Source organism: Anas acuta, chromosome Z, assembly GCF_963932015.1.
Source record: "Anas acuta chromosome Z, bAnaAcu1.1, whole genome shotgun sequence".
NCBI lineage: Eukaryota > Metazoa > Chordata > Aves > Anseriformes > Anatidae > Anas > Anas acuta.
Genome location: NC_089017.1, coordinates 40,077,885 through 40,105,851, shown reverse-complemented (window position 1 = coordinate 40,105,851; position 27,967 = coordinate 40,077,885). Strand labels below are relative to the sequence as shown.

The window sequence follows — 27,967 nt, the reverse complement described above, 5'->3', positions numbered from 1 at the left end:
CTGGAGAAGCCAGGGCTGCAGTGGTAATATTCCTCATTTGTTTGTGTCACAAAGAGGATTTATTTGCAGGGAGAGTGCAACTCCAGAGGTAAGTAAGTATATTTTTTATTTAATAACAATTTTTTCACAATAATGTAAACCAGAAATGCAGTTGTTCCCTAACTTTAATTCTCACAAAAGTATATTCTAGGAAAGAAGAGAGTGTGAGGAAAATGTCAGGGAAGAGTGCCCAGTTTAACAGCATTCTAAGAAAGCTGAGTAGCATTGATACAGAAAAAATATTTACAGGCAATTTCCATACCACAACCCTGGATGAAACACCAGGAGATGTAGCTGTACATTGTCATCTGATGGGCTTGAATGATAGCTAAGGTTACATATGTACTCCTCTTGCAAAGGTTTTTAACAGTGATCGGCTACTGAGAGGCTTTTTAATTTAACAGCAGACACTTTCACATGAATCAGGACCTGTTTCTCTTGCATGTTTTGTCAGAACTGAATGATCTAATGAATAACATGAGCCCCAGGCAAGATTTATCCACTTCTTTGATCCTAGATCATCAAGCCCTCCTGTACTCAGAAATCAAACAATGAAACAAAACACATTCAAGATCCTTGGTCTGCTACTAATAAATATTAATTTATGTTTTATACTTGATCTTATTAATTCAGCAACTTATAGGATCAGGTTTCAAATGTATCTGTCAGAGGGGAAAATCTTAATGGTTAGAAAAGATGTTAGATCATGTGAAGAAACTACAGCTTCTTTAAATAAGTTTTAAATGTTGAAAATTAAAATCCAATAAGAGCTGGACAAATCTATAGAAAGCTCATGAAAGGCATTTGGATGTTCTGTATTGTATGATGCTTATGAAATCTATTCACTCAACGCTTGACTCTGTGTAACTGTCATCACTGTCTTGTCTGTGTCCTGGTGACAGAACCTGTGGGAACACAGGCAGCCGTCATGGAGAACTAGACACAGGAGAAGCTGGGGAGCAGAGGGGTGCTGAAAAGATGCTCATGGGGAAGGTTGGTGAGATCAGTAAGGGCAGTCACAGAGAAATGCAGCTCCAGCAACAAGGAGAAAAAGAGATCCAGAGAGTACAACAGAGCTGAAAAAATGAGCTGGAAAAAATGTTCAGAAAAGGATGTTTGAGGCAGCCAAATTAGGCTGGGATGTGAAAACCAGAGGATTAGCATAAAAGGTGAAGGGGGCAGGAGGAGGAAGATCAACAGACATGAAGGCAGAGAATAGAAAGGTAAAGGTCTCTCTCATTTAAGTTCTTAGCTGTGGGCCAAAGTCAGCAAGAGGAATAGAACGCAGGAGAGCAAGTAGATAAATAAATAAATAGGCACAAGAACAGAACAAGGATAGTAACAGATGAATGGGTGACCTGGAGAGAAATAAAACTTTTGATTCCTCAAGTGTTTTGCTCAAAAGGCTTTAAGAATTTTAACGCACAGATGGAGGACTGCTGAGCCCTCAGGTGCAGAAAACCAAGGCAGACAATCAGTTCCCTCCAGTTCAATAGTTCAATCATTAATGTATCTGATATCCAGGAAAGACTGAACACAAGTGAAGAGAACTGGAGCCCAACAGATGAAGAGGACAGAAGAAAATACTTAGTGTGTTGTGTTCAAAGGCATTGATATTGTCTCTTTAGCAGTATAATATGAAGACAGAATACAGACACCAAGAATCATGTCTTTTTCATGTTTCATTTTTGTAAAAGTTTTATCTGAGAAAAGGTCCAAATTTTGTTATACCTCAATACATTTCAAGAAAGTTGTTCTCCAAAGCTGAAAAACAGGCCCACAACAAAAACAAACAAACAAACAAAAACAAAACAAAACAAACAGACAAACAAAAAAAAACACTCTAGTAATCAGAAACAAGAGAAACAAGAATGGCTGAAGTGAGACTACTGCATGGTTGCTACCTGCAAACATTTTGATTTGCATATTCCAGAACTAATTAACTGATTTGCTAGATGTGTATGTGTTGTAACTCATGCATTCAGATAACTCTTATTAGTATTACTCAGATGTGTCAATGTGGTTGCCATTTTCATACAGGAAAAACTCCCATCACATGCAAAAGTCCAATTAATTTGAGTGGACCTTTTAGACAGAAAAAGACCTCCTGACTGAGCACATCCTGACAACAGAGTGTTTCAAGGTCTGCAAAACTAGGAAAGACCAATGGTAGCATAAATCGTTTGTCTAGAGTTCACTTATTTCATTGCAAACTCCATACTTCACTGTTTAGAAAGAAAAGCATAGATTGATAAAGTATAAGGCTGAAGTACAAATGGAAAGAGCATAGGGTTGCACACATACAAGCCATACATTTTTTTCTGATGTAACACACTACAGCATTTTCAAAAGAGACTAGGCTGGTTTCAGGGCCTTGTGTACACCAGAAATACGCCAGGTTCAATGTTGACCCTATCTAGCGAGCCTTGCTAGACTGTTGCCTTTTTTTGTTTTTGTTATTGTTTTTGTTTTTGAGGTGCCACATCCTGGCCTGTGCAGGCAGGCAGCCTCTGCCCTCCCAACATACCGCCTCATTCCTGCACAACACTCATGAGGCAGGCTGCATTATGCGACCTGACACACAAACAGAGGGGTACAGGGGATTGATCTACTTTCTTCTGTCCCTAAAGAGTCCTTCAGGCTCTCAAGATCTAAGTTAAATTTGAAACTGGTGTGCTTCCTCAGTCAGGCTCTATCTGAAAGCAAACCTCTGTTCGTCCTTTGAGATGTGAATTGCTGCCAGCTGCAGTAGCAGGAGATAAATGATATACCAAAGATCCAAGGAAAAAGAACGAAATCATGTCTGCAATTTCAAGTCCCATTTTCTAAGCTCAAAGCCAATTTCTTATTGTTTTAAAGTCAAACATCAGCATTAGCATACATAGATTCTACTCTCCTGTACTCATGCAGCTTTTGATTAATCCAATGTGTGTCTATAATAAACACTGTCACCAATGCTTGTATAAAAAGAACACTGTCACTGAGCAAGGTCCATGAAAATGTAGATGGATAAAATATAGGATTATTTCTACAAAGATGCATAGCGCCTTCAAAACTCTGAGTAATTGTGTTATGCCATATACAAGACAAGGATAAGAACAGCTTTCCTGAGTCATGCAGATGTTTTGTAAATTTAAAAAAAAAATCAACAAAAACAAGCAAACAAACAAATAAACCAAACATATATTTCAAATAACAATTTATGGTCTATTACAGGGAAAAGGAAGAAAACAACAACAACAACAACAAAACACTCTTTTCTTTACATACCATTTTCTAGATAAGCAACTTCCAATTCTCTTCAAGAAACAACATGTTTTTCTTGGTGTAATGGCTTCTCATAGAACCAGTAAGTTCCAGCTTCAATCTATTGATTTCTTTTACTTACAAAAGAGTCAAGATGTCACACTGAATTGATCTTACATTCCCTTCTTTTGTTCTACCAACACATTTTTTCAGTTCCAGATAACAGTGCCAGTGTCACTGTTTCCCTACCTTTGTAAGATTTCCTTTAACAAATTGAGTCTAAATATTATCAACCTGTTCCAAAATGATTAAACCTAAAAATAAACAATCACGTCCATCTTGTATAAGATAAAGCCTTCCTAGAATTTATCTAGCTATTCCTTTCGTCTGAGAACAACTACATTTGTTCAGCTAGCTAACAACTAGTGTTCTGTCAAAGATGATTACGGAGAAGAGACTCTCATTATTGTCATATGGAAGGATTGTCACTAGAGACTTGAATAAAGCTTAGTTTAGTCCTAGCTGTTGCACACTAGTTTAAGTCAGGCCTAACTGAAAGACCTATAAAAGGGCTATTGGAACTGCCTATATGATTTAACAGTATATTTCTGCCAACTTGTTATAGTATACATAGAGATTGTTCAGGATGTTTTGGAGGCTGATTCCATGATGTCTTTCTCTGCTAAACAAGGTCCCTTTCGTTTTCCGCTTTGAAAAAGATCCAAGCCATGAAAATAAACTGTACCCAGTTGATAATTGCTGGTGTGAAGCCACAATACAGGCTTAAGTCCTGGTACTTTCCTCCGGAAATAAAAAATGGAGTAGGAGAAGAAAATAGAGAGTTGTCATCACTGGCGGAAAATGTTAGCACAGAAAGTGTATCCTGAGAGAAGTGAAATACGGATAGACTAGGTTTGATATCAGTGATTTCCCCACAATCCTGAAGGCTTATGACAACAACATTGAAATGAAAGGCTGGACAGAGTTGAACTCTAATGTCTATGTGCATGATGTATAAAGGTAAAGGAAACCAAGGGGGTTATTTTAGCAGAGTTGTTGAGGAGTTCTTGCAATCACTGAATGAATGGCCTTAAATAGCAGGTTTGAAGTAAAAGGTTGTTTAGGGTAGGATGATTCAACAGCTGAGCAATAAGAGTTGTGATGCATTGATATACTGGTGTTTATCAAGGATTTAATGTTGAGATGTGAAAGGATCAGTAATATGATGATGCAGAAATTCTAGGTTCAGTTGATAAGTATTCAGGTGTTGTCCGCTGTCAGGAGGAAAGAAAATAAAGAGGAAGATCAAGGTCTGAGTATGAGAAAAATTCAACAATTTAAGGTATCCATTTGTTAATGCAAAATAAAGTTTTCCTAAAGACGTATAGGCTTGGACAATGGTCTTAGTGTGTCTGAGCGAGCAAAAACAATTTCACTGATGATAAACAGAAAAACATACCAATGTATTGTATTGTACTGTTATTGCTGAATAACGCTGAAGAACAGCTCTCTTTTAGAGGGTTTAAAACTTTTGCTTTGGGATTTTTTATTATTTTTTTGTGAGGAAAGGGGTGACAGAAAGACTTGTATATAAAAACATATTCAAGCCAGCATCAAGAATATAAGCAATCAAACCAGAAGGCAGAACATCTGAAACTGGTAAAGGTTGCATGTATACTGAAAGTGGGCTCAGTTATACATGGTGATGGTGGTTCAGAACTTTGACTCATTCAGAAGAGCTATTAATGCATATACATGGAGAAGAAAAAAAAAAACAAAACAAAACAAAACAAAACAAAACAAAACACCACCAACAACAACAAAAACAACATCCACAGTAAACAGGAATTTACATTCAGAAACATGAATATATTATATTTTAGGACCACTTCTGATTAAAGTAACAAGGGGTGGTTATTTCCTGTCAGTGTTTATTTTGGAGCCTGAGGATCTGGGATTTTTGCCTGGTGTTCTTCAGAAATATTGTTATTCTCAAAGATTAAGTCCTGTGGTAAAAAGTCCATTAGTCTCACTTGGATGGCTGTCACTATTGCTTCTTCATAACTGTCTAGACTACCCCTAGGTACAGACTTACAGAGGGTAGTAACTGCTATCTGGGAAACTGGGTTTGTATGATATATATATGCAGATTTATAGAATACGTATATTTTATGAGCACATGTCCTCATATTAAAAGAGCTTTTGACCCAGAATTGGTTGTCCCTTAACACAGCTGAAAATGTTCAGTTGTACTTGCAATTCACATTAAGGACTGATGCTAACACATACATCCAGCAATAAGTTGCTCAAAACCTGGAAAAAATGCTCAGTAAATTAATTTTATTTATTTATGCAAAACGCAGGCTCAGATGCACAGGTTCTATCATTCAGAGAACACGTGTTAATGTATGGGTGGTTTATAGGAACCACAGTGAAGTCATTGTAAAACCTCAGAAAGAAATCAACCTCTTCAAAAGGCTACTTTTGTTCTCCACTCACAGTTTCTTTATAATGTGTCTTACAGTTTGTCATAAAACAGTAAAATATCCAAATGTAATTATGTAAATATTACTGGTTCCCAATTTGGTTTTCTTACCATGGCTGGCAGGGAAATGGCAGCAGCTCCTTCAAGCTTTTCCAAGGTAGCCTTGAGGGGCTTGTTTACAAGCTCTCTATGGCTCTGATTAAAATAAATTGCAAATAATTGCCATGAATTCAAACAATGCATGAGAGAGCCCTAAATACCTAAATACAAGAGAGCCCCTTGGTTAAAAAAAAAAAAAAAAAAAAAAAAAAAAAAAAAAAAAGCATCCTGGCAAATATTTTAGTGCCATATAAAACCACACCGCTATTTGGAAGCTATATTTTCATTACATATTTACCAAAATTTTGAAAGTAATGATATGTTTTTTCTGCCTGGAATGTGACATAAAAGAGCTTGACTGTTAGCCTAATACGAACTCATCCTGAGACAGAAATTCCTTTCATAGGATAACATTTAATTCCAAATTTATTTTTAAGATGACATTAAATGAAGGAGGAAGAACAGAATGGACACAGGTATGTAAACACACAGAATAAAATTGCTCTGTTTTGAAAGTTACATAAGACGGCACAGTATTTAATAAACACAGTGGATTTTGCAAATAACCATCTTTTAACAATATGTACATATGTATTTTTACATGTAAATTTTCTTCTTTCCCCCAGAAAATTACAGTAAAAAATAAAATCATTAACAGTAAATCACCAGAGTTCTTTTTCTTCATTGTTTTAAGTTTAATCTACAAAGGTTATTTCATCATGTTATGGACAAAAAAAGCTGTGAGAAAAATCCCACTAGATTTGACAATTTTTATTTCTTTTCATTTTTGAGTACTATAAAATATATCTTAATCTTTAAGCTAGAGAAAATAATAGAACTGTTCCACATTTTAAATTTAAAGATCACAGACAGAGATGAGAAATACCTGAGGTTAACATAAAAGAATTCAAATCACTGTAAACAGCATATCCACAAGTGTCAGAGCTAGGAATGGGAAGTTTAAATTGTCCACTCTTATCTTTGTCCTACATAAAAAACAATGTGATTGTAACTCTGTGAGAGTGCAAAACATCAGTACTGTGCTTCAACCATGTAAACATACATGGGACCAAGAACTTGTAATAAAAGTGTTTCACATTTCTCTTTCACAGAAAATGAACAGTCAATACGTACGTCACGAAGTGAGGGGATGTGAAACCAGTGACCTGAGAAACTTCTGGGAAAAGACTATTGAACAACAAACTCGGTATCTGCAAATTGAAAAAGAACGTCAGCAAAGAAGCGCTCTGACAAAGTAAGTAGTTTGCATTTGGAAAAACAATTTGAGTTTCCATTGTAATTCTTTTTAAAAGAAACGTGGACCTGTGTTAATGTAATTTAATGAAAGCTGAAAGTAATGTTTATTTTCCTTAGATTTTGCGAAAATAATAAAGCTTCCCAAACTGACATGATAATGGCAATTAGTTTTAGCTAGGGCTTCAGAGGATAAGAGAATAATTTACTCTTCTTCACTAAATGGGACCAAAGTGTGGAACTTTCTGAAGTTATTAGGAAAACTTCTAGCAGTATTGTCTTACCTTAAACATCAATTTTTTTTCAGAGCAGGGCTAGTGGATATGTGTACCTGGTTCACTTTCTTTCTCTGTGGCTTTGCCAAGAATATAGGTTCAATTAATTCACATGGTTTAATTTGCACAAGATAAGTCCGTAATATGGTCCAAGTATTCTATCTGACCAAGACAACTGTCATCCATAGTTACGCTTACTTCAATTAGTCATAATTTCCTAAATCAGACAAATCAAGAAAGACCAGTCTGCTGCAGCATCAATAGTACAGTTTTACTCCACATGAAGTCTCCCAGAGTTTAAGTCACGTGCAAGGATAGATATTCTGACTTGGGATCATTCAAAAAGAAATCATTTATTCAAAATTCCCCTCATATCTCTCTTTGAGTTAATGTTTAGCAAAATAAGGGCAACAAAGGGCTTGTATTAATAGCCCTGGATGAAAGAACACTGCAGTCAGTCTCTAACAAGCTTTACCCACTTTTAAGTCCTAATTTCAACATCTCAGTTTCTCTGATGTGAAATTTTTGTCTTTTCTTTTTAAGGCAGCTTTCTGTAGTATCTAGATACTACCAGAAAATAAAACAAACTTCCAGCTATCACCACTTTCAACATGTGCGGTATTTCTAAGCCAAATAGTTCAGAGGTCTCTATACAGCTTTTTGCTAACGTGTTTCCGAGGAGGGGAACTGGGGAAATGTTGGGTGATGCTACCCACCAGGTGGCAGCAGGCAATCTCCAGTGGAGGTGACAAGTCACTTCGGCACAGAGGCACTTGAGAGGGGATGCCACGGGAGATGAAGATGAACCACAATGATCAGGTGATCAGATTTAAGAACTAGTCCTGAACTTCCATCCAGCAAAATTCTCTACGTGTGCAGAACAGTTTTGACGGCAAACAGTGAAAAGATCTGTATGACAGCATCAGTGGGAGAGATGATGAGTACAAATCTGTTCCCTGAAGAAAAAAAATAAAAAATTAAAATTAAAAAAATGGACAATCTGACCGGTGTTTTTGTCTTTAGGCTCAGAAATGAATGGATGGAGAGGCTGGAAAAGCGGATAAAGATGTTGAGAACTGAACCTGAAGACCCATCTAGCTGAAGATCCACATTCATTGCATGTAAAAAAGAAAATAGTTTTGCAGGAGAGCATGATGGTGTGATTCAAAAGCTCAAGTCAATTTTACTTTGTGGCTTACATGAGCTATAAATAATTAGCTGTCCATTAGAAGCTTCATGTGTAAAATGTGTATTGCTGCTTTTAATATTATGTGTCCATCCCATTATTTGATAAACAGAGATTGAAGTACTCTGAAGTCTTCAAGACTAATGAATCATGGTTCACTGAGCTGGGGATGCTTGGGAAAAATACAGTTCAGCTACATAACGTTCAGCAAAAGCATTTCCTGGACATTTTAGTTTTCTCTCTAAACTGATGGTAATTTAATGAAATGGTTCTCTTTTTAATGACTAGTTGAGTGTTTCTGGTTTTGTTTTTGTTTTAAATACAGCAGAGCCCTTCTCAGACTAAGGAAGTGGGGACATACATAAAAATACTATCACATCCAAAATCACAAGTAGTGTTCTATTTGTTAGGTGTAACAGATTCTTGCTTCTGTATTAAATATCTGTAAAGTCATTAATACATATTCTGAGAAATAGACTTTGTGACATACCAACAAGAGTTGCTTTATTTGTTAACCCACATTATCTAACTTGAGATGTTATGCCACCAAAGTCAAAATGACTTGGAGTTTGAGGGATAGTTCTGGTACCCAAACCAACTTGTCTAGAACTGGTCTGGTATCTCTTACACAGAGCAAGCTGGTGTACCTTCAAAGCTGCCTGTCATCATGAGTGACAAGCACACTTTTTGCTGTAACATGGTGAGACCCAGTAAATATTCGTTCACAACCACTACATTCAGAAACACAGCAAGTTTCATTTTCCAGATTTGCCATTAGTCAGAACTGTTTCTAATGCTTTCTGAAGATGTAACATCTCCTGAAACAGTATCAAAGCATATCAATAGGCTGTTATAATAAAACTGCTTCCTTTTTACAGTGACTGCTTTGTTGCTAACAGAATGCATGAGATGTTCTATAGAAAAATAGATAGTTCTGAATACTCTAAAAATCTCTTTCCTCAATTGCTTAATTTTTCAGTCCCTTTTATATGAGCATTTCACTAGTTCTCTGGTAATTTACATTGTTTTACAGTAAAGATTTGAATTGCCACGGGACAAGAAGAGAACAGAGGAAAGGTTTGTGGTTTTAAATTATTTAGAACATATGTTCTTTAAAAAGCAAAACAAAAAATTCAAATGCTATTTGTTCCATCTTTATACATCACCTTTTAAATTTAGTTCTGTGTGTCCCAAGGTCAATTCAGATCTATTATGGGAATTTAACAATGTAAATAATGTTTGGGAAGCCTGAGAAATCCATTAAAGCATGAAAAAAATGACCTTGAAACATGTGCTCAGAAATCAAGACATCAACAGGTATGTCACCAAACAAGAGCAGAGTTTGTCTGGCAGCTGAAAAAGCTGCTAAACTCATATTCTTAGCTGGACCTTTTCTTAAATCAATTTTTAAAACAACTGAAAATATACATTATTATCCAATCCAGAGGATAACAGTATATTTACAGTATAACTGTAGAGGGGTGAACAATCCCCATGTAGATACACAGGTTAATGATAGGTGTTAGTAAAACTTAAATTTCTTTAAAATGCCACTTCACACATCACATTTCTCCCATCTTCTGTCTGTGCTCTATGCTTACTGAACTTCAATGCACCGCAGAATTGTTTTAAACCACTTTGACGGGAACTAGGCTGGAACTGAGGTGAAAGCAACATTTTCTGTCCCCTTACTAATTGTGTAAGTGAAAGCACAATGTGCAAAACAGAAGAAATCACAGTTTGTGTATCTTAAAAATGAAGGAGTCTGAAATAAGTTTTTCACATCTCACACAGTTTAGATCCTTCTTCCCCCTTTCTCATAAAGTTAGTCAAAATTAAGAAAATCTATGGGAAACAAGAAGAAGAATTGCCAGGAAGAGATTAGTGGGGTGTCCTGGTAACAGGAGACACTGAAAAGGCAGAAATACTGAATGCTTTCTTTGCTTCACTCTTTGCTTCAAGGATTCCTGCCCTTCCCCCCCCACCACTCTTCCCCAGAACTCCTGAACTCCTCAACCCTGGAGGGAGGAGAATGGGTCTGGGAAATGGAGGGCTCCCCCCTGTTTGATGAGGGAGTGGTTCGGGAGCGTCTGAGTGGGCTCAATGCACACAAATCCATGGGTCCTGATGGGATGCATCCACATGTGCTAAGGGAGTTGGCAGAAATGATAGCCGAACTGCTCTCTATCATCTTTGAAAGGTCCTGGAGAACAGGAGAGGTGCCTGAAGACTGAAGGATAGCCAATGTCACTCTGGTCTTCAAGAAGGGAAGAAGGAGGACTTGGGAAACTACAGAACAGTCAGTCACCCTGGAAAGGTGTTAGAACAGCTTGTTCTGGATACTATCGCCAAGCAATTGGAAGGGAAGAATGTTATGAGGAGTAGTCAGCACAGATTCACCAAAGCGAAGTTGTGCTCAACCAACCTTATTGCCTTCTATGATGGCATCACCAGATGGGTAGATGGAGGGAGAGCAGTGGATATCATCTACCTTGACTTTAACAAGGCTTTTGATACTGTCTCCCATGACATCCTGCTAGCAAAACTGAGAAAGTGTGGGATAGAGGAGTGGGTTGAGAACTGGCTGACTGGCCGAGCTCAGAGGGTGGTGATTGGTGGCGCAGAGTCCAACTGGAGACCTGTGTCTAGTGGTGTTCCCCAGGGGTTGGTGCTGGGTCCAGTCTTGTTCAACATCTTCATCGATGATCTTGATGAGGGAATAGTGTCTGCCCTCAGCAAGTACACCAATGACACAAAGCTGGGAGGAGTGGCTGACATGCCAGAAGGCTGTGCTACCATTCAGCAAGACCTGGACTATGAGCCAGCAGTGTGCCCTCATGGCCACGAGGACCAATGGGATCCTGGCCTGCATTAAAAGGAGTGTGGCCAGGAGGTCAAGGGAGGTGATCCTCCCCCTCTACTCTGCCCTGGTCAGGCCTCACCTGGAGTACTGTGTCCAGTTCTGGGTTCCCCGGTACAAAAAAGACAGTGATCTCCTGGAAAGAGTCCAGTGGAGCGCCACAAAGATGTTACAGGGCCTGGAGCATCTTCCCTATGAAGAAAGGCTGAGAGACCTGGGTCTGTTCAGCCTGGAAAAAAGAAGACTGAGAGGGGATCTCATCAATGTGTGTAAATACCTGAGGCGTGGAAGACAGAGGGAGTTGGCCAACCTCTTTTCAATGGTTTGTGGGGACGGGACAAGGAGTAATGGCCACAAGATGGAGCACAGGAAGTTCCACACCAAGATGAGAAAGAACTTCACAGTGAGGGTGACAGAGCACTGGAACAGGCTGCTCAGGGAAAATGTGGAGTCTCCTTTTCTGGAGATATTAAAAGTCTATCTGGATGCCTACCTGGGCAGCCTGCTCTAAGGGACCTGCTTTGACAGGCGGTTTGGACCTGATAATCTTTTGAGGTCCATTCCAACCCCTACAATTCTGTGATTACGTCTGTGATTACTTTATAGACTATAGTCTGCCCCACTTACCTCCAGTCCTCCATTGTACATTTTATATGATTATGTCACATATTCTTTGGAATATGTACTATCAAGAAATGAGACTCCAGAATCATCTTTTTAAGTGATAAAATGGAATTTATTTTGTCCAGACTACATCTTTTGCAGCCCAAGGCCAGGAGGAGTTCTAAGAACATATTTCCAGAATTAAGCCACTTTTCTCCTGAGCTTTACAATTCCACCTTTAGTGTCTAAATGAATTATTTCAGGTTCAGGCTTCACAGTGTTAGATTCAGGAGATAGAGCCATGTAATCTTTATTTATCTAAGTGTTAGTAATACAATTATATACAACCTCCATCACTTTTGCAGGGGTAATTTTTTAATTACTATCAATAAAAATTAATATATATATATAAAAGTAAACATACCCACTGAAATAAATGTAATCTAGAATCAATAAGCAAAAATGAAGTGCAATAACATTAAAATTCAAGTCTAAATGTCAAGAAACACACTTAATCAGAAGCTAGAGCAGATTCTATGATGTAAGTGGCTCCAGCAATTTGAAAACACAAACCTGTAAATCTTTAACTTACCTTGAGGGTTATAAAAGAAATTAAAAGAAGTTGAAAGAAAGAAAGAAAGAAAGAAAGAAAGAAAGAAAGAAAGAAAGAAAGAATAATAAGAAAAAAAAAAAAAAGTAAAGTATACTGCAGTTTCTGTAAGACTCAGAAATAAGGAGTAGAGAAACCTGACCATAACTCTAGAAAAGAACTAAAAAAAAAAAAAAAAAGAAACCAAAAAAAAAAAACAGACAATAATTAGAAAAGCTAAAAACTGATAAAATCATCTGGGATTACTAAAAAAAATCTTTATGGTTACAGTGGATGCTTAGATGCTCTTCAGACTACTTTTCACTATTTTTCAAATATTTATAAAACAGCTCCTTGAAGATACACTTCATTTCTCTTGATTTTCTTCTATCCATATTTTCACTCTGCTTTTGAGTGATTTGTAATTAAAATGTGATAGATACTTACCTATTGTCTTAGTTTTCATTATTTTACTCTTCCTTTGCTTCATCCTGACACTGAGTAGAAAAAAAATGCCTGTCACTTTCTCATTGTAAATGCAAGGTACCTAACTGTTTGATAAATCTTTTAACACTGACAAAAATCAAACATAGTAAAGTTTTATCATCCTCTGATACAAGCACTAAATGATCTGGACCCAAGTCTTTTTACAAACTATTTATGGGAAGTACACTGCATTTTAGCACAAGAGTGACAGATACCCCTTTTTAGCTGTATTAATGGCCTTTCTAGTGTATGGATAAGGTGTGACAGCTGTGAAGAATGATTCTGACGGTAACTTAACAGACCTCTTAGCCCAAATCAAGATAGCTTAAAAACAGTTCTTTCCTCAGTAGTCCCTCCTGACAATGTCTTTTACTAATCAAGGAGGTCCTCCCTGAAGCTCTCTAATTAAGGAGCAATTAAGCATAACTCAGACACTATGGCCAGTTGTTGAATTTGAACAAATAGTGGAAGTCAGGCAAAAGACAGGATGTCTTTTTGTTGAGATGGTAGAGACAAATCAAGTAAGTGGTTCAGCTATGGCTGGGTGAAGTGCCTGGCCCTGTCACAGCAGAATCTGCAGCAAAGCCTGTCCAGCATCTCACTGCAGAAACATCCAGAAAACTGTGTTCAGCATGACCCAGCATCATATGTTCCCTGTTGTACATCCACTTGATCTTCATGCAGGCATCTACATGTCTGTTTGGGCTTTTGGTGACATTTGCTGAACAGGAGATTGACCTATTGGCCAATTCTGAGGTGTTTGAAGTTGACAGCACTGAAATAAACCCACTATACAATACCAAGTCGACCTATCATATTCTGCATTTACCGTAGCAGTAAGTACAAACAAGTTATTCTGTGCTCTAGAAAAGTCTACACACTGAGGATTTGGACCCCAAGATACAAAAACAACATAAGAAATAACCCCTGTCACACAGAGATTAGCTTGTAAACTGGACAGAAAGAGTGGAGGAGGAGTGGAAGGATGGGCCAGAGTCAGAGGTCAGGGAAGATCTACACTACCTGGGGTCAGGTATGAAGTCAATGTCCAACTGATCAACACATTGGATAATGGGACCCATGTTCACAGAAAACCAGTCCTCCAGCCAACAGTTATATTTGAGACCTATTTAGACCCTATGACGTGATATTTTAAGGGCCTTTATTCAGAAAAGACATCCCCATGCTAAAACCTGCAGCCATACTTTTCTTGCATAAATAAGACTCAGTTTCATAGAATCATAGAATTTAGATTTCGGTTGGAAGGAACCTTAAGGATCATTCTGTTCCAACCCCCTTGCCATCAACAGGGATGCCACCTACTAGATCAGATTGCTCAAAGCCCCATCCAGCAAGGCCTTGAACACCTCCAGGAATGGGGCATCCACAACTTCTCTGGGCAACCTGTGCCAGTGCCTTACCACCCTCTGAGTAAAGAATTTCTTCCTTATATCTAAACTGAATCTACCCTTAGTTTAAATAGTTTAAACTAAAAATAGTTTAAAGCTATTACCCCTTGTCTTATCACTACACTCTCTGATAAAGAGTTCTTCTCCAGCTTTCTTGTAGGTCCCCTTTAGGTACTGGAAGGCTGCTATAAGGTCTCCCTGGAACCTTCTCTAGGCTGAACAATCCCAACTCCCTTAGCCTGACTTCACAGGAGAGGTGCTCCAGCCCTCTAGTCATTCGCATGGCCTTCCTTCAGGTTTGAACCAACAGGTCTGCATCCTTCTTGTGCTGGAGGCCCCAGAGCTGCGTGCAGTGCTAAGGTGGGGTCTCATGACAGCAGAGAAGAAGGAGAGAATCACCTCTCATGACCTGTTGGCCACTATGCTTTTGATGCAGCCCAGGATATGGTTGGCTTTCTGGGCTGCAAGCATGTTGAGCTTTTCATCAACATACACCCCCAGGTTCCTCTCCTCAGGGCTGTTCTCCATACATTCTCTGCCCAGCCTATATTTGTGCCTGGGATTGCCCGGCCCAGGTGCAAGACCTTGCATTTGGCCATGTTGAACTTCATAAGATTTGGGCCAAACTGCTTCTCATACTACAAACCAGACTGGAAAGAGAGTCAGGGTTGATGAGGAACATGCAAATCCATTACAAAATATGTCAAAATATAGGTATATTTTTGAATGGGTTTTGAATTACGAGGTCTGGATTTATCCCACTTAGGATGAGAATTTAATTCTGAGCATGGCACTCTGAAGACCAAAGATAACAGAGTGCCTGTAATAAGGACGGAAAATCAAACCAGAGAGCCCAAAAGACATGTTCTGTCTGAAAGCCCGCAGAGGAGTCAGCTGTGACATACTTAGTTCACTGCTCTTTTAACCTTTTCAAGACAGTTCTCTGTTGGCAACCTGTGGTCTGTGGCTGTTGGTAGCCTTTTGGAGAGTTAGCCCTGTAGAGGGACAATTTATAATGTACTATCATGGGATACCTCACTTAAATCTCGTAGTTCACCCTTCTACCAACATAATCTACTTTCTGTTGTGATTAAATATAACATCTTCAACCTAGCCTACACTTTCACAACTCATCCTGCTTCTGTGATATGTATTACTAACACAAGCACTCCAAGAGCATTCCTCACAAAGCAAAAACTCCCTCATCTCTTCATCCTCCTCTGCAATGATTTTTTCATTAGTGAGCACAGTGTGCAGAACGTTGGCTGCAGCTGCTTTAAAAGCACTGAACATTTCCCAGAGGTTTGATTTTATTCCCACCTTACTCCTTGCACATATTCCTTTTTATAATCTCACCATTTTTCCATCCCAGAGGGTTGAGTGGAATAGCCCTGGTGTCAGAGGTCACTGGTGAAGTTTACGCTGAGATTTGAGTGCTTTATATTCGTGACCTTTTGCCCCTTCTCCACTTTGGGAAGGAAAAGGAACAAATTCGCAAGCAGCCTAATAGCAACCTGCCAACATTTACTGTAGAGAATAGGGCTGGTTTTGAATTGTAAAACCAGTAGAGAATTTTCAGGCACCGACTCTGACTGCTTTAAAACTCACCTACTATCTCTAAAAACAGGGAGCAAGCATAAAGTCATTTAAAGTTTTTCTTCTCTTTATTCTGGGATGAGAGTTCAATACCAAATTCCATCTGAGAACAAATTTTTATGGACAAGTAATAAAGTCCTTTGAAACTAGGGGATTATAATAGAAATGCTGACACAGCCTTATTCATGGGCAGGAGAGAACAGTGCTGGTATAATTACTCAATGCAACCTATAATCTTCATGGTGCTCTAAGTCAAAAGGAAAATGAGAGGCTTTGCATAATGCTGAAAATCTATCAGGACTTTGATGTTGCTCTAATCCTACCCTGCCTAATAGTTCATTTAATGTCCAAGGGAATGAATGCAACTTAATGTGTCATTTAAGATTATTGTAATTAGAAAAGTTAGAGCAGAAACAAATGGAAAAAAAATATATAAATAAATAAATCTCTGTTTGACTTGATTTACCCAAATTAAATGCTATTGTCAGAATATCTAAGCAGTGTTTCATGATTTAGGTAATGTTTTAGGGGAAGGCATGAGAAATTATCAAGTTCTCTATTGAAAAAGAAAAACAAAAATCTGCACACGTCATCTTTGTACTGTTTGCAGATTATAAGTAGGCAATGTTACAGTGAAGACCAAATTCTAAGATAGCTTTTTTACCCACAGAGAGGAGCCTTAAACCTGATAATCATCTGCACCAAAGGCCAGAGCAGTGGGACTTTGTGAATGGTCCCATGAAGTATCAGCTTCCACTCCAAAAGGAGCAGTGCAAATGGCTACTCAGTGGTTACTAAAGATACGCATGCGTAGATTTGCATACTGAAATGGTACCAAAAGCCCCTGGCACCTTTATTCAGTCCTTGTGATATAACACAATAGCCCCAAAGCAGTCATATTAACAACAAGCAGCAAGCCAAAAATATAGACTCTCTTATACGAGCCTTTGGGGACAGACCTCCTGGTCTGTAGAAACAGAAACCCTTTAAACCAGTGGGTTCACAGAGCAAAGAGAAGCAGCTGAGCTCAAGAGGAACCCTGCCGCAGAGTCCAGGCCCTTAAGAGACAAAAGAGCCCATGTCCATCTCTCAGCTCTGAGGTCTTTCATGTATTGCAGAACTCTTGAGGAGAGCATTACTCCAGTCTTTAAGGTGGAAGCTGAGTGGAAATCTCAGAGGGTCAGGACACCAGCCTTTTTGTGAAGATTCCTCAACATGAGTCCTCAACGAGGTGATCTTCAGCCTGCACTTTAAGGAATAGATGAGCAGGCAAATACTAGAGCTGCTCCTAGTACCTCTCAGAGCCATGAGCTCTGCCCTCACCTCTAGCCACCCCCACTTCCCTCCTTGTGTCAGGAGAGCTGCTGGGGAGGCTGCACAGGGAAGCATGCCAGAGAACTTATCCAGATGAAATAAATAGATATACACACAGCTTTGTTTGGATGGTTTTCAGTTCCAAGTCCCTGATCTGATTTTCTACCCTCTCATGTAATGGTAGAGGAGTCTGGGTGCCGGCAGCATGGCTGATGGAGGGCTGAGGTATACAACATAACACCCATCCTAGCATTTTAAGCCCAGGTTTCAGACAGACTTCTTTCTGCCCATGTCCAAGCTATTTAACATGCTACCTCCAGTCTGAAAACAAAAGGCAATTAACAATGGTTAAAAAATAATGAAATCCAAAACACCAGTGACATTTACCTACAATTTTGTTTTTTATTAGCAGGTCCCAAAGCATTTAAAGATGAGACCTATTACCCCATCCTCTCACTGATGAGGAAAATAAGGCAGGGAATTATGTCTTAAGGCACGTAGCTGGCCAGTGCTAGACCTTGGTTGTGTGCCTAGACATATGCACTAGTCCAGACCCTTATCAGCCAGAAAATACTGTCTGTTTGCCGAACACAATCAAAATGTGCCCAAACTGGCTAAGACCTTATAACCTTTTATTGTGTATGGCATTGGCTCATTCATAAATTACACATCCCATTGTTACGACTTGCTTCACTCATCCTTTTCCAGAAACCAATACTCCATGTGGTAATCAAACAAATGGCAAACCTACCCTGGACAAGTTCTTCAGTTGTCTCTGAAATGATGTTTCTTTCCTGTGTTCGGGTGGGGGAAACACCCTGGCAAACGATTGATTTGCTATATATCCCCTTCAGAATTTCAGGGTAAAATAACTAAAAATCAAATATATACACCACATGGAATTTAACAATCTGTTATTATAATTGAACCAAGATTACTTTGGGGAAGACCATCTATGGAACTGTCTGCACAGAAGTTCTTAATTTCATCTATCTTCTGTATAAAGGATTAAATCATCCAACATATGTTCACATTAGAAAGGGTTATTCAAGCAAGTGGCCATCTCAGGTCAGAGGCTATTATATTCAACCAAATAATTCACCTTTACCCGTAAGTTATGAACACCACAAATTGCTTGTATGATTATAACGACCTTGATCTCTTCTTTTATAATTTGTTTCATCTGAAGAGCAATATTTTTGCAAGGAAGTGCAAATAAAGATTTTCAGCTTTACAGTTCAAAATGACCTGAAAGAGACATAGCTTTACCAGAACAGAGAGCCTTTCAAGAGCAAAATATTGCCTCCTGGTGTAAAAATGATGTAATGTTTCTCTATTTTCATACTCCAGAAAGAATCAAACAGCACATAGCTGAGCCAAAAGATTGATTTAGCTAAGGAGCTGCTACTTTATCTTTCAGAACATTGAATGTTCAAGGTCATTTTGGACTACTGTTTAGTTTCTTATTTAATTTGCTCTGTTTCTTCTAAAGGCTCAGGAGATCTAGCAAGGTGAACCAAAAAGACCAGACTACAACATACAAGATAAAAACAGAGCAGCTGCATAACTCTGGAGGAGCTATTTCCTAAACCTCTGTCATTTTAGCCTAAATACTCCCCACAAGCCCACAACTCTGCTTCTGTACTGCCCAGAGCAGCCCCAACCTGAACTGCACTCATGCCTCACTCAAACGTGAAAACAGACAAGGCAGCAAACAACTCCTCTGACAGGACCAGTGTGGTTGACATATTTCTCACTCATGCCAAAACCAGCTTTCCTGGAAAACATAGCAGAAACAGAATACTCTCCTATGCAGAAGGGATACAGAGAAAAAAAATGCACAAAATAACCCTTTTACTTTTCATTAGCTGCTCTACTCTGAGTCGTAATTAGGGCACATTCACAGCAAGGAGGAGATCCAGAATCTTCTCAGCCCCAGCAAATTCCTGACTGCATCTCAGTGAAAAATCCTCAACTGCTTTGTTATTTGAACTCTCTTGTGAAAAACAGATTCAAATATATGATGCTGAGCATGTGTATAAATAAGCAATACGTGAAAAGCAACTAGCTTTCCTGAACCTGTAAGTAGCACATAGACTTTACATGAGTATAATATATTTACCAGAAAGCTGAGGGGAATCATAAAATCACAGAATGGTCTGGGTTGGAAGGGGCCTCAAAAATCATCTAGTTCTAAACCCACTGCCATAGGTAGGGATGCCACCCACTAGATCAGGTTGCTCAGGGCCTCATCCAACCTGGTTTTTAACACCTCCAGGGATAGGGCATCTTAAACCTCTCTGGGCAACCTGTGCCAGTGCCTCACCACCCTCTATGTGAAAAATTTCCACCTAACGTCTAACCTAAATATCCCCTCTTTTAGTTTCAAACCATTCCTCCTCATCCTGTCAATATCTGATTAAGCAAAGAGTTGCTCTCCATCTTTTTATAAGCCCCCTTCAAGTACTGAAAACTTACAACAAGGTCTCCCCAGAGTCTTATCTACTGTAGGCTAAACATCCCCAGTTCTCTCAGCCTTTCTTCATAGGGAAAGTGCTCCAGCCCCTTGATCATCTCATGGCCCTATTCTGGACTCACCCTAACAGCTCCACATCCTTCTTGTGCTCCAGACCTGGACACACTACTCCCAGTGGGACCTCACAAGGGCAGAGTAGAGCGGAGCAATCACCTCCCTTGAGCTGCTGGCCACTTTTTTTGATGCGGCCCAGGATGCAGCTGACCTTCTGGGCTGCAAGCATGCACTGCCAACTAATGTTGAGCTTTTCATCCACCAGAACCCCTAAGTCTTTCTCTGCAGGGCTGGTCTCAATGAGTTCTTCTCCCAGTCTGTACTCACGTCTGGGATTGCCCCAGCAATGAAGAGGACCTCCAGAATCTTCCAGAAGGCTCACAGCTTCATTTTGAAATAAGGATCCCTGCCTTACATTCATTTCAGGTCACATCTTTCTATGTAAGCGCAATCCTACTAATGGTGACACCACAAAAAAAAAACAAACAGGGGCTCAAGCTGTTCAAGGTCCAGGTTGACATAAAAAAATATTAGTATTAACAATTTGGGACAGTAGTATTCCATATTCCAGATGTATTTTTCCTTGTTTTCATTTTATACCCTCTTAACAAAAGCTGCCAGTTCACCTTTAGCAGATGATTTCAATTAATGATTAAACACCAACCTTTAATCAAATAATGAAAGTACTATTTGCTCTGATAGTATAGTAATAAAGATGGTGACACCGTAGACTGTTCTGACATAATCTGCCTCCTTATAAAATTCTCATCCCCGTTAATTGTCCTGTTAAACATGACTCAACTCGGAACTCACTCTCAGAAACAATTAGCAAAGCACACTGCAAATAAATGACTAGAAGCTTCCTGATATTGCAGCCTAAGTTATACCATACACAACTGTCAAAATCTGAGAGGACTGGCTACATCTCCACACAGCTCTCAATATATGTTGAAGAATAAGCCAGCTAAAGTGAACATGGTCCTGATTAGTACAAGAGGAAGACAGGAAAGAATAATCGTAGCTGTGTAAGTTTTGAGTCTCTGCTTGCTCATCTCCCTCCTAGACTCCAAGGAATTTCCCCAGTACAGTTTTAGCAGCTGATAACTCTGGCTCCCTCCCAAATTAGAGACCACTTCTTCTGGATGAAAATCTTCATCGGGAATTGCTGGCATATTCACGTTTTCCAGTTATATTCACATCTTCAAATCTTTAAACTATGACTGTCCATATTTGGGAAGAAAATAATGCACTGGCAATTTAGCTGAACACTTTGTTGAGGTGAAGGTCACATCAACCAAGTCATGCTGGGAACAAGGGTCCCCCCTCCTTCACACTTCCTATGTCTATCATCTGGAGACAGTATAATGATTTACAAGTCTGTTTGATACCAAGACAGTATCACTTAAGGCTATGTCTCCATGGCAATATTTCATTAATCTACCTTCCTCACTTGTGGGAAAGAACAGAAGTGTTATGTTCAGGAGCATCCAAACACCTTGTTATATTACCATATGTAATTTGCCTCTTAATCCTTTGCCTCTTCATAATTCTATCTTTATTCGTATTAACTGGTTCTTACTATGGGCAGATGTTCAGGATAACAAAATTGTCTCTTGCCATTTTTATCTTCACACATTGTAAAATATCTACCAGAAACTATAAAAATTATGTGAGAAGTAAAATCAACATATTTCTCTGATTGCTTTCTTGGCATTCATTATTTTTCCAGTGCCACTTCTGAACAGCTTCACTGGAAGCAAAGGCTGAATATTGAATGATGTGATTTTGACAGCCCTTAATAAGAAACAGATGGCACGTGTGTTTGCAGAGATGCAGGTGGCTGAATACTCAGCTGTATCAGAGGGATGCAGATGCTACTTTGACTCAACTAATGGAAGAAGAGGAGGAAAAGAAGATATAAATTTAATGTTTACTTTGGCAAAATATATATCTGAACCAATCTGACTGGGGGAAGTGTCACTACATGGTGTTGTCATCTAGAAAGGATTTACAGGAAAGGGTAGTAATGTAGAGCTGAAAAACCTGCAGACACAGAAGAACTTCAAGTCACAGAGGCCAAAAGAAAACACATGCCAGGCTTAGGCTGGAGATGGAGCAGCAGACACTAATCATGAAATCTCTCCTTAAACTTCACAGGGACAAGTACAACTTCCTGGCTGTGGTCCAAAGTTTACCAAATGATTGAAGCTGTGCTACAGAGAGCATAGCCACTTGTTGTGTCCTGGTGGATATAGAACACAATAATTAAAGGGAAAGAGGAAGCAGGGGGGAAGGATTGAGTTCCAAGTTTCTCTGATAATATAAAGGTTGTTTTGCTGCTGACTGGAGGGAAGTTTTCTTCATTTGGTATACTTGCATTCCTTCAGTAAAGCATGAGTACTGTGGGAGTATCTGGAGATACAAAGTCTTTGGAAGGAATGCTGGAAAAATCCAAGGTGGAAAGAGCCAATCCTGCAGGTATCTTGTCCAAACACTGAAAAATCCTGAAGACAGAAAAGAATGGTAGAGAAGGGGATTGTGCTTCTATCAACATAGAAAAGAGCAAAAGGAATACTAGCTATACGACCAAACCCAAAGAAAAAAAAATTACTTCCAAAGCTGTGGAAATATAGACCACTACCTATAACTTCTGTTCTTCTTTATGATGCCAGTATTTCAACATAAATGCAGAGTTCCTTAATTATATTTCCCGGTTGAATATCTCTGCAAGAATATTGACTGGAGAAAGGTTTCTGCGTGTGTGTGATCACAGCTGCTGTGAAGATTCTGTGCATTAGCAACATTTGAGATCAAGGTTGTTGTTTATTTATTTAAATTATAATTTATTTCTATGCCTGCTTGTTCTTTAAGCATAATACCAAGATATGTATATATTTTTGTTAGACCTTGTAATACCCATTTTTGAGCATATATGGGGAGGAGAACAATGTATGGATTGCGGGTGATAGGGTGGGCAGGAGTAGAAACTGTGGGTGCAGGATGTAAGTGTTGTCATAGTAAAGTTGTTATATCAAGCAAAAAAAAAACCTTCAAGCCTTCAGTGGACATACCATGTTCATCACTGAGAGGAAGTTTAGAAGTTTAGTTCCCTCTGTAGCATTTTTATCCTGACTGTGAGTTCTTTTCCACACTCTTTTCATTCAGTTTTCATTCATTTCATAGGAGTTTTTTATGGGTGTCCAAAATCTCCTGTCCTTCAGCCCTAGACAGATGTTTTTAAACTTTCTCCCTAGTCATCCCCACACATACAAGTAGAGAAGGAAGAGACTTATATATGTGGATACCTTTCTGCCTTCTCTTGGGCTGCTGTTAGTTTGTAAGAAAAGACACTGCTTAGTGTGACAAAGGCTATGTGCATGGGTACTAGAAGTGGTGAGAAGGTGGGGTGTCTGTTTTTGTGTCACTCTGGGTGTGGAGCTGCACAACAGGGGACAGTATCTAGTATCTAGACTTCATGTGAGTCATTCAACAGCATCATTCAGCAAATAAACTTCATGTGAAAATCTTTGTCACGAAGACAATTGGTGTAATTACATGGTGAAGTTCACACCATATCTGAATCTTGACACCATGTTTCATAGCTCAATGCACATCCACATTACTAGTACAAATGGTGTGTGTGAGAGTGTGTGCGTGTGAAACTGTAATGCAAATCACAGAAATAGTCAGTTAAAAATAATTTTTAAAAAAGGTCGATAGCTATATTTCCAACACCAAATGAAAAGAAACAATTTTAGAAACAATACATGTAAGCCCAAAGGACTTTAAAAGGAGGAACTCATTGACATTTCGGTGATAAAACATGACTAGGTAGGTAAAAAAACTAAACTGATGTGCTCTTTTCTTCTGCAGAGACACTCATCTACTTCTGTAGAGACATAATTGAGCCCTAAAGCTATTGCCCTTTTGACATCTTTAACTCATTAGCAGGAAATTAACTCTCGTTTTATTTGTGTCAGTACCATGCATGACCTCTCCTTGAAATAGACAACTCTTGAAAAACAGGGCATTATATTCTCATTTTGAACTTGAGTCGCAAAAGGATTTTTCTAAACACCAATTAGTAAGTTTCAACCTATATTTGTCTGACTGGACAGTGTCAATAAAAGATCCAAACACATCTACTATGATAATCTTTATGAAACACATGAGATTTGTCAGCATTTAAAAGCAGGTATACCTCAGTGAGAAAACATATTACCACCCATGCTTGGTTTTAGAAAGTGATGTATTTTACATATTGAATATGCCAGTTCTTTTTATTGGATGACTTTTTTGCTCTCATTATGGAAAAAATCTCATTAGTTCAAAGAATAACTAAGTCTTAGCAGTGCTGACAGACATTTGTAAAATTAGTAAAACTTGAAAAACAGCGAGAAACCAAAATATGAAGACAGCAAGGTCTCCCTAATTAACTCCACTGAAGGGAGAATATGTTTCAAATTCCCCCAAAAGATTTTCTAACAATATAAAAGAACTAATTTAAGTATGAGCATAAATTATTTGTATACAATTTTGCTTGTCAATTTTAACCTGAAAAAGAAGTGTTTGTTTTTTTTTTTTGTTTGCTTTATTACCTTGACCATGAACTTTATTTGAACAGAACAACTACATTTAGACAACTCCTGCCTCTTAAAATTCCTGCTTCTCCTACTTTTTAACCCTGTAACTATTCCAAGTATCCTCGAAGACTTTATTTACTTCAAAATGCACATGCAGAAATGCCTACATAATGGTGCCACTATGATCCAAAAATGTGCAGGTGAGACTGTAAATTTTCTCTAGACAAATGTAGAATATGAAGTTGTTATTTCACAACACTGACCAAAGGTAACATTTCCATGAGAGAAGAATTATACATCATCTTTACAAGATTCAGACAGCTGCATTGTCCTACTGTAATGTGTATATCAAAGAGACGAAAGCCATAACCTTAGTAACTGTTCTGAAAATGGTTTTAACCATTAGATAGGCAGACCTATTATCCTGAAACCATTTATATTATATTACTACTTTCTCAGCAATACGTTTATGAACATCTTTACATAATATTCATAATGTATATGAATGATTAAGCTCTCATCATGCTCTTTCAATGTATGTGAATATTTCATCTGTGTCTTACAAATGGGGAGCTGAACCACAGAGATATGAAACAACATGGAGGTGAGGTAACATTAATATTTTTTGAATAATGCCTTCAGAAGAAGTGTAATTTACCAGTCTAACAATATTTTTGAGTAGGTAACTGGCTTTAGCGTGCTAAGTTACAGTTAGAATGCTGCTAAAAGGTTTCAATCGCTCCTGTGCTGTAGGAGTAGTTGAGTTTGATCATAACCTTGGCATAAATTCACACCAATAGGAGAGAAAATAGGAGAGAAGCTGCAAATCTCCTTTAAGAAATGAAATAAGGAAGTCTGTAAGTCTGTAAGGAAATCTAGAATAGGGAATTTAAGGAAATTGTATATTGTAGAACAGGAAAAAAAAAAAAAAAAGGAGTGAAAGAATTTATTATTGTGTCCTAATAATTCTGAGATTTAACTAATGCTTCTGAAAGCCACACCAGTTTTACACAGCCAGGCAAATGTCAGCTTGGTGATAACACCCAACAGTGGCAAACTCAAGCAGTCTTCAAGTCAAATGCCTTGCTTATTCAACATCATTCACCATCACCTCCCTGCAAGCACACATGCGTGCACACACACGAACTCTCACACCGACGGTCAGTAGGTTTTTAAAAGCTGCTATATTTCATTGCATCTACCTAAAAGCACAAGCTTTCAATTTTGCTTTACAGAAATAAAACAGCAATCCAAAGATCATATTTTTGTTTGTTTGTTTAACGAGCAAGCATCAAAAGACAAGTTTATCTCTGAGGCTTTGTAATACTTCTTCTTTATTTAAAAATAAAACCTTACTACTGAAACAATTATTGGCATTTCAAAGCCATCTTCAATAAGCTGATTTTATATCAAGATATTTCAGAGAAAATGTTTAACCAAAATAAACTCTCCACTACTAAACCTTAGCAAAAATAAATAAATAAATAAATAAATAAATAAATAAATAAATAAATAAATATCAGAATCATAGAGAAAATTACCAGGCTTTGAATCAAACAATGTTGCAAGGAGTTTGAACATCCAAGAGGTAACCAGTAAGTAATTTACCATGTTCATTTCACTCTTAGTATTTCCATAGATATTCTAGACTCCTCAAGGCTCACTATAACAACTACATTTCATCCTAATTTTCCATTAAATCTAACTTAAAAGATAGGAATAATATGTTGTAGACTGTTGTAAACAACCAAAAAAGAAATGTTAGGCTTTAAAACTGAACCTAGCATGGGCCTCCAAAATTTTCATCTTGAGACTTGAAACCGTAATTCACATGAGATAAAAGTGATAAACTGCACTGAATCACTTCCAGTGGGATTATTCAAGGCATGAAAAAGTTTAACCCATGTTTAAGGCAAGGTTATTCCAACCACAAATCCTGCTCATTTGCCTTGAAATAAGTGTAACTGCTCATTTAAATCCTTGGATGTGCTGTAATCATTGCGGAACTTTCAATAGCAAGGCATTCAGATATCAATTACTAATTATTATTTACTATGATTAACCTAAATCAAAGTTGGTGGAAATGACTACCACTTCAATTTGCAAGTCTTATACTTCTTAAAATGTCCAAGTATGCTGAGGATGGTAATTGTTTCAAAGTTGTTTGTACAGGTGTTATGTGGAAGGTATGGTGGAAATAGGTAGAATCAGTCTTGAGGGAGTAAATCATTAGAGGAAGAATGAATTGCTCTGGAAGATTAGTGCAATAGGGCAAAGCTACTCCTCACTTCTTATGCCTCTTAAATAGGTAATCATTTCTGATTGAACTCCAAGGGCAAAATCAAACAAGTAGATAGGATTATTAAAATGGATCCATCTTTGATAGAATTTTCAGAGTCCAGCAACTAAAACTGGAGAGTTTTTTGTGTTTAAAACACGTGGGTCTTTTTCCTCTTATGTCAGTCTAATGTTAATTTAAACTCCTGGTACTCCTGGTACACAATCATGTGAAAAATGTCTTCATTTAGTCACTGATCTTTGTGAGTTCAGAGAAATCTGGAAAAGTGAAGCCCAGCAGTGAATTCAGTATCAATAAACAGAATGCAAACCAAATGAAGCTGAAAGGCTCAAGCCTAACAGTTGAAAATAATTGTGTAGTGGGGTTAACCAGCTATTTTTAAAAGGCTAAGATTTGACATTACTGCAAAATTACTATGAAAAGTTCTGTGAGGCATGCTAATGTCCAGAGGTGTAACAGGTTTCATTTTGACTGTTTCCATGCAGATTTTTAAGAGCCTAATGATATTTTCTTTGTTAAAGCAAAGCAAACTCTTGCATATAATGTATTTTTATCTTAGACTAAGTCACAGCAGACTACATTCAAAATCCATATTCTCAACTTTCAGGACAATGTTGGCACCTTAATGTTGTAGAGATAAAATGAATCAGTCTTGAAAATATTGCATGTAACATTAAAATAAATAAGTAAATATATAAAATGACGAACCATATAGAAAACATTTTAAATATTAAACATATTAAATATTTGAATCAAGTTAAGAATATTACCCATCAGAGTAATTCCTGATTCTAGGGATTATACTATGTTCGCCCATAGCTCTCTGTTTATGTCGTTAGCCAGACCTTAGTCATGACAATGACGTTATGCTTTAAGATAAGAGAAAAAGAAAAAAAGAGAATGGAAAAAGAAAAAAAAAAAAAAAAGAAAAAAGAAAAGAAAAAAAAAGAATCTTTCCTTTAGGTAAGAAATGCAATTTACCTTTAGTTCTGTTGCCCCCAGAGACCACTTCATAGCAGGTTCTGTGATAAATCCACCACCCAATGCCATGGTAAATCGCTAGGTTAATGAAGAGAGGTCAAGTAGGGAAATGGGAGGTGAGAATAGAAAGGTT

At 38.0% G+C, this 27,967-nt stretch overlaps 1 protein-coding gene and 1 long non-coding RNA gene across 2 annotated transcripts; one reads left to right on the top strand and one right to left on the bottom strand.

The window, feature by feature from the left end:
- Nucleotides 1-9,299, top strand: LOC137848529 (protein FAM240B-like). Its single transcript, XM_068667682.1, has 3 exons — nt 1-88; nt 6,982-7,124; nt 8,422-9,299. The coding sequence occupies exons 2-3, from the start codon at nt 6,985-6,987 to the stop codon at nt 8,498-8,500; spliced, it is 219 nt and encodes a 72-aa protein (XP_068523783.1). The 5' UTR covers nt 1-88; nt 6,982-6,984; the 3' UTR covers nt 8,501-9,299.
- Nucleotides 6,317-27,967, bottom strand: LOC137848530 (uncharacterized). Its single transcript, XR_011091409.1, has 3 exons — nt 27,835-27,967; nt 8,115-8,354; nt 6,317-7,080 (listed from the first exon to the last, which is right to left on the bottom strand). It is a non-coding gene; the product is annotated as an uncharacterized lncRNA (long non-coding RNA).